General features: G+C 39.7%; 1 protein-coding gene across 1 annotated transcript in view; it reads left to right on the top strand.

The window, feature by feature from the left end:
* The window catches only part of RPAP3 (RNA polymerase II associated protein 3), a 126,280-nt gene extending 117,133 nt beyond the window's left edge, over window positions 1-9,147 (top strand). Inside the window, 3 exon segments of the mRNA XM_030216402.1 lie at window positions 2,409-2,506; window positions 7,472-7,572; window positions 8,633-9,147. Coding sequence (XP_030072262.1) covers window positions 2,409-2,506; window positions 7,472-7,572; window positions 8,633-8,718 — 285 coding nt within the window. The 3' untranslated portion in view covers window positions 8,719-9,147.
* The last annotated feature ends 4,026 nt before the right edge of the window (window positions 9,148-13,173 follow it).

Here is a 13,173-nt window from a genome sequence, read left to right as displayed (position 1 = left end):
AATGTTTTCTTTTCCAAGGCCCTATATTCTCTGCCCACTCACTTAAGACAGATTACCTTCCCCTCTTCAAAAAAAGAGCTCAGAACTTTTCTTTTTCAAGATACCTATACCTAACTCTTCCACTGATAAGGCTACGGATACCTGGTACTCAGACCTACCTTTTGTTCTTTTCCTTATTACCCCTCTCTCTTATCTATATTGTAGTTCTAACCTGAGGCCTTTTGTTTCATGTTAGTTTTGTATGTCAGTTCCTATCTCTCTTTCTTTTAGACTGTACACTGCCCAGATAGCTCGCTGTTGGGCAGGATATAAAGTTCTAATAAACTTGATGATCTTGATCGCTTCTTACTGGCCCCGGCAGATCTGGTTCCCTCTTCTTCTGGAGTTATCCTCCGAAGAGCCACGGAGATTGGAGTGTTTTCTGACCCACATCGCTCAGAACGAGGGATCACTTCTGCATCCCAAACTCTGGTCTCTGGCCCTCATAGCCTGGATGTTGAGAGCTTAGAATTTGGTTCCTTGCATTTTCCAAAGGGTGTCTCCAGTGTCTTGCTGGCTTCCAGAAAATATTCCACTGAAAGGTGTTACTCCGTTTAAGTGGAGGAGGTTTTCCATATGGTGTGAGGGCAAGGCCCCAGATCCTATTTCCTGCCCTACACAGACCTACTGAATACCTTCTGCACCTCTCTGAGTCTGGTCTCAAGACCAACTCCGTAAGGGTTCACCTCAGTGCAATTAGTTCTTATCAACGTGTAGATGGTAAGCCCAAATCTGGAAAGCCTCTAATTGTTTGCTTCAAGAGAGGTTTGCTGTTGAAAAATCCTCCTGACAAATCTCCACCTGTGTCATAGGACCTCCTCGTCCTCACCCAGCTGATGAAAGCGCCTTTTGAGCCACTTGATTCCTGTTATCTGAAGTACTTGATCTGGAAGGTCATATTTTTGGTGGCTGTTACTTCAACTCGCAGGGTCAGTGTCTTCTGCACACTTCCTAAGTTTCTACCTAAAGTTGTGTCAGACTTCCATCTGAACCAGTTGATTGTTGTTGTTGTTGTTGTTACATTTGTACCCCGCGCTTTCCCACTCATGGCAGGCTCAATGCGGCTTACATGGGGCAATGGAGGGTTAAGTGACTTGCCCAGAGTCACAAGGAGCTGCCTGTGCCTGAAGTGGGAATTGAACTCAGTTCCTCAGTTCCCCAGGACCAAAGTCCACCACCCTAACCACTAGGCCACTCCTCCACTCCAGATTGTCTTGCCAACATTCTTCCCCCGACCTCATGCCCATCCTGGCGAAAGTGCACTGCACACCTTGGACAGCAAGCGAGTATTGACCTTTTACTTGGAGCGGACTAGGCCCTACACACACCACCCAACTTTTTTCTTTTGATCCCAACAAGATGGGGGGTCACCATAGGGAAAATGCACCCTATCCAATTGGCTGACAGATTGTATTTCTTTAACTTATGCCCAGGCTGGGTGACCCTTGAGGGTCATGTCAGGGCTTACAATGTCAGAGCCATGGTTGCATCGGTAGCCCATCTGAGATCAGCCTCTGGCTGTGACGTGGTCTTTATTCCACACATTCACATCTCATTACTGCATTGAGCAGTATACCCGAAGGTCAGTTTGGACAAGATAGTTCTGCAGAATTTGTTTGGAGTCTAGAGTCCAACTCCACCTTCCTAGGCCCGTTTTGTTCTGCTCCAGGCTGTACTCTCACTCAGATTGTATGTAGTTTTGTCCTCACCATTGCGAGGTCCAGTTGACCACTGGTGGTTTTTAGTGAGTCTGGTAGCTAGGGATTCCCATCTGTGAGAATTATAGGCCTGCTTGTCCTTGAAGAAAGCTTAGATACTTACCTGTAGCAGGTTTTCTCCGAGGACAGCAGACCTTATATTCTCACATACCCTACCACCTTCCCTTGGAGTTGTCTTCTTTTTGTTATGCTTTATATTGTACTGCTGGTCCTGCGCTCTCGCGGTGGGCAAGAAAGCAGTCGCGCAGTGGAGCATGTCTTGCACTCAGAGAGCTATTTTTAAGTTTATAACAAGCTCCACTCCGGCAATGCGGTCCCGTGTTGCCCATCTGTGAAAATATAAGGCCTGCTGTCCTCTGAGAATACCTGCTACAGGTAAGTATCCTCACTATATTGTAAAAGTATAACATCTGTTATTTGGCATCCAGGTTATGAACTGAATTGAACATTCTTGAAGAGAACATTCAGGAATTGATGAACCCTTGGTCTTACCTAGTATGGTGCATTTTATGTTGTTACTTTCAGTACAAGAGTAACTAAGCTTTTTGTTACTTTAGAGTAAAATTATAGATACTTTGATACTGTACATTTTCCTCATTGTTTAATTTGTGTACTATGTAAATGAGACACTTTTTTTTGTCTTTTCCAAAGCAAATTGATCCTTCATTTTACCCCAAACTATTCCAAAACTTTTTTGAACCAGATGTATTTAACCAGATTTTGAAAATTCTGCTGGAATCATATACTGTGTAAGTAGAGGCTTTCTTTTTTTCTTGTTCAGTAGTTGCATATTTCTTACTAAGTGGAGTTCAGGCTTGTCATGTTTTTATCATAACTGTAACAATAATTGAGGTTTATATGGTGTTTTTTATAACTTGTTAAAGTTTCATACTTCTGAAGCATGCATTTAACCATCTTTGATGGGGATAACCTTTCCAATATTTGTAGTGCCATTCATGCTTATTTTAGTGTCCTGCTCAAATTTGTGTTGTATTGTATTCTGGATTCCATATTAATGAAACTTCTGTACAGGTTATAGACAACGGAGCAATGTCATTATTACTCAGCTGTAACTGATTTAACTGAAGTACAAATAAATAGCATGTGTACTTCTGAGTCAGTCGTTAAGAGAATCTGAACTCGCCACAGGCATACTTCTATTTCAGTGCTTTAACCAGTAGAATATTTGCCTTCAATAGGATTATAATTTATCAGTATATATGCTTGTCAGAACAGTATTTAGGCCACTGCAAGCACTGCGACCACACTGGTCTGCAGCTAAAGAGACCTCACAACAGTCACTTCACCCAGGTCTAAAGAATTTTCTTTACACACAGGCCAAAAATAAATTGAAAACCCAACTGCATACGGAGCCAGCAAAAGGAGGTAGCCAAGGGACAGGAAAATGGCTAATCCTGTATGTGTGACAAGAAAAGGAAGAGCCAGCCCTGCACATTGGGCTAAAATCAAAATAAATGTGAGCTGCTTATGGGCCAGGACTGAAGGGGCAAGAGGAGGAAAAGCCAGCACATGCTGAGGGTTGATAGGAAGTGATGCAGAAAACTTAAGCATAAGTACATAAGTATTGCCATACTGGGACAGACCGAAGGTCCATCGAACCCAGCATCCTGTTGCCAACAGTGGCTAATCCAGGTTAAAAGTACCTGGCAAGATTCCAAAATAGTACAATACATTTTATGCTTTTTATCCTAGAGATAAGCAGTGGATTTTCCCTAAGTCCATTTTAATAATGGCTTATGGACTCTTTAGGAAGCTATCCAAACCTCTTTTTTAAAACCTCACTAATCTAACTGCTTTTACTACATTCTTTGGCAACAAATTCCAGAGTTTAATTAATGTTGAGTGAAGATAGCAGCTAATAACAAGCTGATGGTGAGAGAAATGAGTTTCATCACTGCACTAGCCTTGCTTTAACAAATCTCTGATGCTTGGGCAAAATAGTTCCTGTGACAAACAATTTAATTTTTTGAGATTCAACAACTAACCCATGTAGCTAAAAATTTAAGCTAAAAGTATTGCATTCAATTTAATAGTTAATTAGGGAATCTCAGATAATGAATGATATCTAAGAATGCTCGCAGGCTGTGTCCCACTGTTGAAATCATCAGAACCCCAACAAATAAAATCATTTGTATAATATAGGACTTCTTTTTATATTTTAATTCCCTTTTTTTCAGTTTTTAACTGAAAAAAACAGTTTTTTTTCAGCTTTTGAACTGTTCAAAAGCTTATTGCACCCTTGCTGCACCCAGGGGCTCGGCAAAGCAATGCTGTTCTCAACTAGAGAGCTGCACAGGAATGAGGTTAGCGGGAATCCTGTGGGGTTCCCATGGAAAGTATAGTGCCAGGTCAGCCTACTTATCCTTTCCTTTTGTCATAGATAGCAATTAAAAAATTAATGGGTATGGTTGATAGCCTTAAAATCCCCATAAGCACTGAGAGGGGGAAGTTATCAACATGGGCTACTGTTAAGATGAGTTACTTTACCACAAGTTGGGTTATTTTAGCACAGGGGATGGGCGTGGATAGAGGAGATTACTTGCAGGACGGGCAGGGATTGAAGAGATGACAGTGGGGACGGTCGGGGATAGGTTAGATTCCGGCAGGGATGGGTGAAATTTTTGTCCACATGCAGCTGTCTACTCAAACACTTACATCATCACTGCTCGACTTAGTTTAAAGTGTTGCAGTGTACTGCTGTATCAGATTGTTTTTATATGAACAATTTAATTAACCAGATTAAAATATAAATGTAATATAGGAATGCATATGTTTGCTTTTGAATTATTCTCTTTGCTAATTGTTTTTACAGTTAGCAGCCTTGATTTTATTTGTTTTATTCAAATTATACTTACAAAGTGGAAAAAAAATTCCAGGTCCGAAACCTTGACTGATTTGTCTCATAAGTATAGCCAAACTGGGATTTGACCAAATGTGTATGAAGCCCAATATCCTGTTTCCAGCAGTGTCCAATCCTGGTCACAAGTACCTAGCAAGAATAAGCAGTGGATTTTCCCAAGGCCGTTTCACTTACAGATTTTTCTTGTACGAATGTGTCCAAACCTTTTTTTAAACCCTGCTAGCTAACCGCTTTTGACACATTTTCTGGCAGTGAATTCCAGAGTTTAATTACCCATTGAGTGAAGAAATATTTTCTCAACTTTGTTTTAAATTTACTAATTAGTAGCTTCATTGTGTGCTCCTTAGTACTTTGAATACCATTTCTGGCACTGGTATCACTCCCAAATCTTTCTCCATGAAGACCAAAACAAAGAATTCATTTAATCTCTCTACTATGTCTTTCTCTTCCCTGACCACCCTATATACCCCTCGGTCATCTAGTGGTCCAACCTATTATTTTGCTGGCTTATTGCTTTTAATATACCTAAAACAATTTTTACTATATGTTTTGGCCTCCAACGCAATCTTTTTTTTTTTTTTTAAAGTCCCTCTGTTATGATTCTACTGAGACAGGCAGGGGAATGACTGGGACTTGCTTCTGATTGGCCTGTCAGGAATTGAGCTGACGTCTGAGGCAGCAGACATCAGACCTTATTTAAACTTACTTTTTCCTACAGCGGACACTCTAGCGTTATCCCTTGCAGCTGTGAGCTCTCGTTCTCTTGCTTAGCCTGTGCTCGTGGCACAGGGTGTATTCTCTGTAGTTTGCACGTGCTTCCCTTTGTCTGTGGTTTATGTGTGTGCTGGCTACAGCTAGCTTTTCCCCTGATTATGTCACTGCAGTGCAGCTGGGTCTGTTGTTTCTCCTCTGCCTCGCTTCTCCCTTCCAGGCTGTGGTGTTGACTTCTTGTGGTAAGCTGTTCCTTCTTTGTTTGTTTAGTCTTCCCTCTACCCTGCTTTAACCCTTTGTGTACAGTGCTTGGTATTTGGCTCTTGTGAAGCCCTACCTCTTAGGCAGCCTTTCTCAGTATCTGTTTTAACTGGTTGTGTGCAGTGTTTATTATTTGTGTCTGTGGTCAGCCCTGCCTCTTTTAGGCAGCCTTTCTCTGTTGTCTGCTTTTACCCTTTCTGTACTCTTGTGAACCCTGCTTCTTTCCTGTCCTTATATTTGAAAGCAGCCTTTCTCTGTAGTCTGCTTTTGCTCATTTGTTATTTGGTTCCTGTGGGCTTTGGCCCTTTTCTTGTTTGTGTATTTGAAGGCAGTCCTTCCCTGTGTTCTGCTTTTACTCTTGGTGTCCTGTGTTTGTTATTTGGCTCTAGGGAGCGCTGCCCCCCTTTCTTGGTTTAGTTAGTTAGAAGCTGCCTTTTCTTTCTGTCTGCTTGTGCCCTTGGCCTGCTATGTTTGTTTTGGCTCTGATGGGTTCTGGCTCTCCTCCGCCGGTTGGATTCTAGCAGCCCTTTTCTTCAGTGTCTTTTCCTGTTCCGCCATTTCTGTGGAGCTTTGCCCCTTTAGGTTCCGTGAGTCTATAGTGTCCTGCTCTGACCCTGCCTTACCCTTTTTCCCCTGTAGGCACTGCCTTCCACTACCTGGGTTACTGTGTAGCCGTTTGTATTCTCTCCCTCTGGTTTTTGTCTGTATCTGCCAGTTTGCTCTGATGTCCTTCCCTTTGTGTCTCTGCCTGGCGCTGTGTGCGCCGCCTGAGCTCCAGTCCCTTCTGGGACTTCTCTTTGTTCTTTTCCCTTCCCTAGTTTATGATTTGGTTCCAGTTCGGCCTTGCGGCCCGTATGCTTGGACTCTGTACGAGTAGGTTCCCGATCGACCTTGTGGCCCGCATGAGTGGTCTGTTTCCCTTTTCTGATGTTGCTTGCTGATTTCCTTGAGTGTGCGGGGCTTCGTGGCCCGACTTTCTGCATAGTGCCTGTTTGGTCTACCCTAGGCCTTGGCCAAGATCCTTCATAGGTCTCGGCCTAGGCACAAGGGCTCACGATCAGATTAACACCCTCTTTGCCTTCCTTATCAGCGCTTTGCATTTGACTTGACATTCCTTATGCTGGTTCTTATTATTTTCAGTCTGTTCCTTCATCCATTTTATGAAGGATTTTCTTTTAGCTCTAATAGCTTCCGTCACCTCACTTTTTAACCATGCCGGCTGTCATTTGGTCTTTCTCCCTCCTTTTTTATTACACGGAATATATTTGGCCTGGGCTTCCAGGGCCAGCTTAACCATTAAGTAAATTGGGTATTCACCTGAAGAAACAGCTTTCGAGGAGAAAGCAAAAAGCAGCTGCAGTCAAAGCAAAACAGTATGTCTTACAACTCAAAGAACTATCATCATGAATCTTGACCCCCTGAAGGAGGGGGAGGCACAGTTTTCAATAGATCATTTACTTGAATAAATAACCATTTACTCAAGTAAATATCATTTGGAAATTGCCCTCATTATGTATGTATATACAAAAAGAAGTTTAATACTTAAAAGTATAGCATCCTTCTATGCCTTTTTACAGCACTGGTTAGTGATAGGTAATGTTGCAATAATCATAATTGTTGTGTTTGTGAAAATCTCAGAGGGTGGGCCTAGGGGCATGAATGATAATTGAGGTGGGCATAAGGCTTAAGGTTCATTTACGACATCTAATACCTTGTGTCAATCCGGACTGTGCCTATTCTGTTTGCCTTCCACTTGAATTTCTTCATTATAAATATTTTTTATACTGTAATTGCTGTGAAAGTGGGAAAAATGCTCTTGATTTCTTCCTGACTTAGCACTGATGTCTCTCTAATATTTTAGGAATCAGGAATCATCTCTTATCTTTGAAATCCTACAAAAACTATCTGAATTGAAAAGATTTGATATTGCAATAATGTTTATGTCGGAGTCTGAAAAGAAAAGTAAGTAACATGTTTACTTGAATATCTTTATGGTGACATGAAACAGTGAACACAAATGGGTCTAATTCTTATTTGTAATTTGTCGTCATCTTATTTATAATCTTTCATGTAGCATCTTTATCTTAATGAAAGACTATCCCTTTATGGCTCATACTTACACTGTGGCAGGTTTGACACCTGTAAGAAATTAGTATTGCTTAGTTTTCATTCCATCCATATTGCAGTTAATATTTAAAATATTTATCTGGGTAGCAAGAGCTGCTACCCAGGTAAATGTTGCTGAGACAGATATTCAATGACGCTGTCTGAAGAGTGCTGCTACAGACTGCCTCAGCACTTTCTGGATAGTGTCAGGATAGTCCGAGGGCAGATGTAGTGCAGAGAGACAAGTTATACCAAGAGATATCTAGATAGTGGCACTGAAAGCATGGCTATCTGGATACCATGGGATAGCTGGTAGGTGGCCCCAGGGGAGAATGGATTTTCACTTGGGGAGGACGGGCTTGCAATAGCTGAGGAGGAGGGGGGGGGGGGGGGGCAATGCTACAGTTTCTGCTGAAACCCAAACCCAGATTTCAGGTCTGTTTCATTCGGCCTCTAGTTTCTGGATTATACTTCTCAAGATTTGTGCCCTTAATTTGTACTCAAATTCTTATCTGGAACTGTATAAGTACAATTGTCCTTACAAAGTGCAAGGCATTGTGGATTTTGGTTCCAGTACAAGAGATTTAAGTGTGGCAGACTACATGAACAGAAAATAATACTCAAAACATTCTGCTTTTCAGAAATTCTATCTACATGATTTAGCCCCAAGTCATGTAATTTTGATGATTATGACTTGTCATCCTTGCCTTCTGGTGGCTGTATGGTTCCAGTATTTTTCCCAAAGGGACTATTATGTTTTATTTGAATATAATTTAAATGGTCATTTAAATGGTATGTATGTAGCAGTGCTAACATAAAAACAAATGTTTTAACCTAGTGATTGACCTAGTTATATTGTTTTAATGTTATCTGAACAAAGAAATTTACAAACTAACGTTTTTCTGTTTTTCTTTAGCTGTACATGCTTTGTTTGGTCATATTGAAAAGTCAGGACTTGAAAACAGTTCCATTGAAAATCTAAAGAAAAAATATGGCTTTTGAACTGAGTTTTGTTGATGACAGTTTTATTGGATAACTGGCTGCATACATCACCATGCAGATCTATTTCCAGCAGCTGTTTATTCTTCTAAGCAAAGATTATGGAGATCTTTGAATGCAAAAAGAAAGCCATACTGTACACCCTGAATTTTGCAGAGGAATGACAGTCTAGCCAAAATAGCAAGAGACACTTTTCCATATCTCAGTCATTGATGAGTTTAGAGCTGTGAAATATAGAAAAAAATCAAATTTAATATTTATAAGTATGTTTTTTTCAAGGTATCATTAGAAAGTAGGAAGAAGTTGTGTAAAATTGAGCAGTCATGAAAAAGGGCCATGTATGATACCTGTTTTATGCATTACCACATGCTCATGTACTGCATTGTTGGATAATTTGTATCTTTGACCAATAAAAAAGGCATTGCAGCCAAATGAATGAGTTATGTCAAGTCTATTTTGGGAATACTGTACCTGAGTTAGGAATCCAAAACAATTCTGCTAACGTGCAGTTCACTTTACTATCAATGTAGTGCTGAACTTATGAATTGACATATTATTCTGATGATTTTATACAAACAGTAACTTAATTACAGCAATCTGTGATGATTTAGTATGCCATGTATTTGGGATGTATTTTTCTAGAAAGTTTAAACTATTGCAGTACTGGGACAGACCAAAGGTCCATCAGTCCCAGTATCCTGTTTCCAGCAGTGGCCAATCCGGGTCGCAAGTACCTACAGTAACAGGTTTCCAGCACAGTAAAACAGATTTTATGCTACTTATTTTAGGAATAAGTAGTGGATATTCCGAAGTCCATCCTACTAATGGCTTATGGACTTTTCTTTTAGGAAATTATCCAAACCTTTTTTAAACTCTGCTAAGCCAACTGCTTTTACCATATTTTCTGACAATGAATTCTAGAGTTTTATTACTTGAGTGAAGAAATATTTTCTCAAATTTATTTTAAATGTACTATTTAGTAGCTTTATTGCATGCCCCCTAGTCCTATTATTTTTAGAAACCGTAAGCAAGCAATTTACATCTACCTGTTCCACTCCACTCAGTATATTATAGACCTCTTGTCATATCTCCCCTCAGTTGTCTCTTCTCCAAGCTGAAGAGCCATAGCCGCTTTAGCCTTTCTTTATAGCGAAGTTGTCCCGTCCCCTTTATCATTTTTGTTTCCCTTCTCTGTATTTTTTCTAAATTCTTCTATATCTTTTTTGAGACGGGGTGACCAGAATTGCACACAGTATTCAAGATGCGGTCGCACCATGGAGTGATACAATGGCATTAAAACATTCACACTTTTTCCACTCCTTTCCTAATTCCTAACATTCTAATTGCTTTCTAAACTGCCGCTGCACACTGAACAAAGGGTTTCAACGTATCATCAACAACGATACCTAGATCCTTTTTCTGGGTGGTGACTCCTAATGTGGAACCTTGCATCACATCGCTATAGTTTGGGTCCCACATTCATCACTTTGCACTTGCTCACATTAAATGTCATCTGCTATTTGGATGCCCAGTTTCGTAAGGTCCTATTGCAATTTTTTACAAATCTTTTTGTGATTGAACAACTTTGAATAACTTTGTGTCATCAGCAAATGTAATTACCTAACTAGGTGGTTCTACTATTCAGCAGCATATTAACTATAAAATATATGAAGTGGGCAATAGCGCAAAACCCTGCTATAACTGGGATTTGGCTAAATTATATGTTTAGTTCATGTACTTGTTATGAATGGCTGTTCAGTAAGCATTGGTGTTTCCTATTTTTAGAATGGTTGTTTTAGCTTGCTTTCCTATCAAATCGATTGAGTTCTTTTATGTTTGTTTTTATTACGATTTTTATATTAATATGTAAACCGTTCTGTTTTGTGAATACAATTTGAAACGGTATAGTAAATGAATAAACGATAGACTGAATAGGATTTAACATAGCAAAAGCAGAATTGTTCGGCATTAACTTCAAAGCATTGTCCTAGTATGAAGATAGATTGTAATGTGAGTCCAGTGAGTCTTTCTGGAAAACTGAACTATGTTTATCAACAACCATCCTTCACCTAATAACATTTTAAAGTGAACTGCCGCCAACCAAAAGGTTGGGGAAAATAGGTGTGAAAGCATTTTATATGCCATTTGGGTTATTTATAAGTTTGTGTGCTGACATTGCAATTGTTTCTAAATAAGAAAGGAGTGGGAACGAAACTAGGCTCTTCAAAAAACAGATCGAAGATATCCAATATTTGAAATGTGAGGTTTATTGAGGAAGGACTCTACAAGGTACCCTGTTTTGGCACGTAAAGTGCCTTCTTCAGGAGTCTATGTGAATATAAGAAATAATAAAAACATCTTAATCACTGAAAAATAGAAATCATAATAAAAATCAAAACAAATATAAAAGTATAAATACACGATGATGAGGGACAATTGCAATAACAAGCAATAAGATACTATATTTCTTTTTAACGCTTAAAATATAAAACACGGTAACTAAATGACAAAGGTCTAGAGCACACAATAAAAGTAATCATAATAAAACATCGAGAATGAAGAGAAATTTAATGATGAAATAATGAGATCGTTTGTGTGGCATGAATAGAGGACACAGTATGTAAAGATACAGTGTACATAAATTGGTTAACTGGCAAATCAGCACTGTCAATTGGATGTTAAGCAATTAGCACCAATTGGCATTAATTAAGATATACATGCACAGCTTGCTAAGCGTATTCTGTAATGTGGTGCGCTTAAATTCTAAGTCGTATAGTTGAAAGGGGGTGTGGCCATGATCCAGGGCATAGGCATTTCTAAACTCTATGCACTTTGTTATAGAATACACCCGCTCTGCGCCTAAGGCATTGGGAGTTACACCAAGTAAAACATGGTGTAAATGGCCGTGACTAAATGTGGTCACATGGAGAGGCGCTCGGCATATTCTATATATTGTGTGGAAATCTAAGCCTACATTTTATAAAATATAGGCATGCTTTAGAGAATATGCCTAGATGCATTTCTTTTCTACGCAGAATTTTCAGGTGCCATATATAGAATGTAGCCCATAGTGGGGGCTCTCTCTATTGCTGTAGGCTCTGGCTTTTCCAAAGCTGCACTATTCAGACAGTGAGGGGCTGTATCTCCGCTCAAATGGGTAAATTGTGTCATAAGTTCAGCTGTGTACAAAATGGCAGTGGTAAAACCTGTGTCAGTTTTTTAAAAAATAAGTCAGTAAAAGTAAACATTTTCATGTGGAACACTGCATAGAGTGATGCTAAATATATGTTTTCTTTGGTCACCTATCATGGTTTAGTAAAACAGATAATTGATCATATTAATATTTTACTCATAAATAACTTGTATATGTCACATAATGATTAGTACTGTTTGAAGTTTGAATTATATAAATTTTCTGTTACAGTTTTCAAGAAATATATATTAAATGCTGACTTTGTTTTTGAAGTATTGAAAGCAGGTAATTTACAAATGCATAATACAAAATGCATGAGTAATACTACTGTGGAAATGGAAATTCATTTATTGTAGGAAGAGATTTGCTTTCTTTTTACAGTTACAAACAGTTCTAACCCCCCAAAAAGATGTTGATATGAAAGTTTTTTTTTTCTGTTTTTAAAACATTTGAAAAAGATGTACAGTGGGGGAAATAAGTATTTGATCCCTTGCTGATTTTGTAAGTTTGCCCACTGACAAACACATGAGCAGCCCATAATTGAAGGGTAGGTTATTGGTAACAGTGAGAGATAGCATATCACAAATTAAATCCGGAAAATCACATTGTGGAAAGTATATGAATTTATTTGCATTCTGCAGAGGGAAATAAGTATTTGATCCCCCAACAACCAGTAAGAGATCTGGCCCCTACAGACCAGGTAGATGCTCCAAATCAACTCGTTACCTGCATGACAGACAGCTGTCGGCAATGGTCACCTGTATGAAAGACACCTGTCCACAGACTCAGTGAATCAGTCAGACTCTAACCTCTACAAAATGGCCAAGAGCAAGGAGCTGTCTAAGGATGTCAGGGACAAGATCATACACCTGCACAAGGCTGGAATGGGCTACAAAACCATCAGTAAGACGCTGGGCGAGAAGGAGACAACTGTTGGTGCCATAGTAAGAAAATGGAAGAAGTACAAAATGACTGTCAATCGACAAAGATCTGGGGCTCCACGCAAAATCTCACCTCGTGGGGTATCCTTGATCATGAGGAAGGTTAGAAATCAGCCTACAACTACAAGGGGGGAACTTGTCAATGATCTCAAGGCAGCTGGGACCACTGTCACCACGAAAACCATTGGTAACACATTACGACATAACGGATTGCAATCCTGCAGTGCCCGCAAGGTCCCCCTGCTCCGGAAGGCACATGTGACGGCTCGTCTGAAGTTTGCCAGTGAACACCTGGATGATGCCGAGAGTGATTGGGAGAAGGTG

The sequence above is a fragment of the Microcaecilia unicolor genome, chromosome 10 (genome assembly GCF_901765095.1).
Source record: "Microcaecilia unicolor chromosome 10, aMicUni1.1, whole genome shotgun sequence".
Taxonomy (NCBI): domain Eukaryota; kingdom Metazoa; phylum Chordata; class Amphibia; order Gymnophiona; family Siphonopidae; genus Microcaecilia; species Microcaecilia unicolor.
This window is presented reverse-complemented; position numbering and strand designations above follow the sequence as displayed.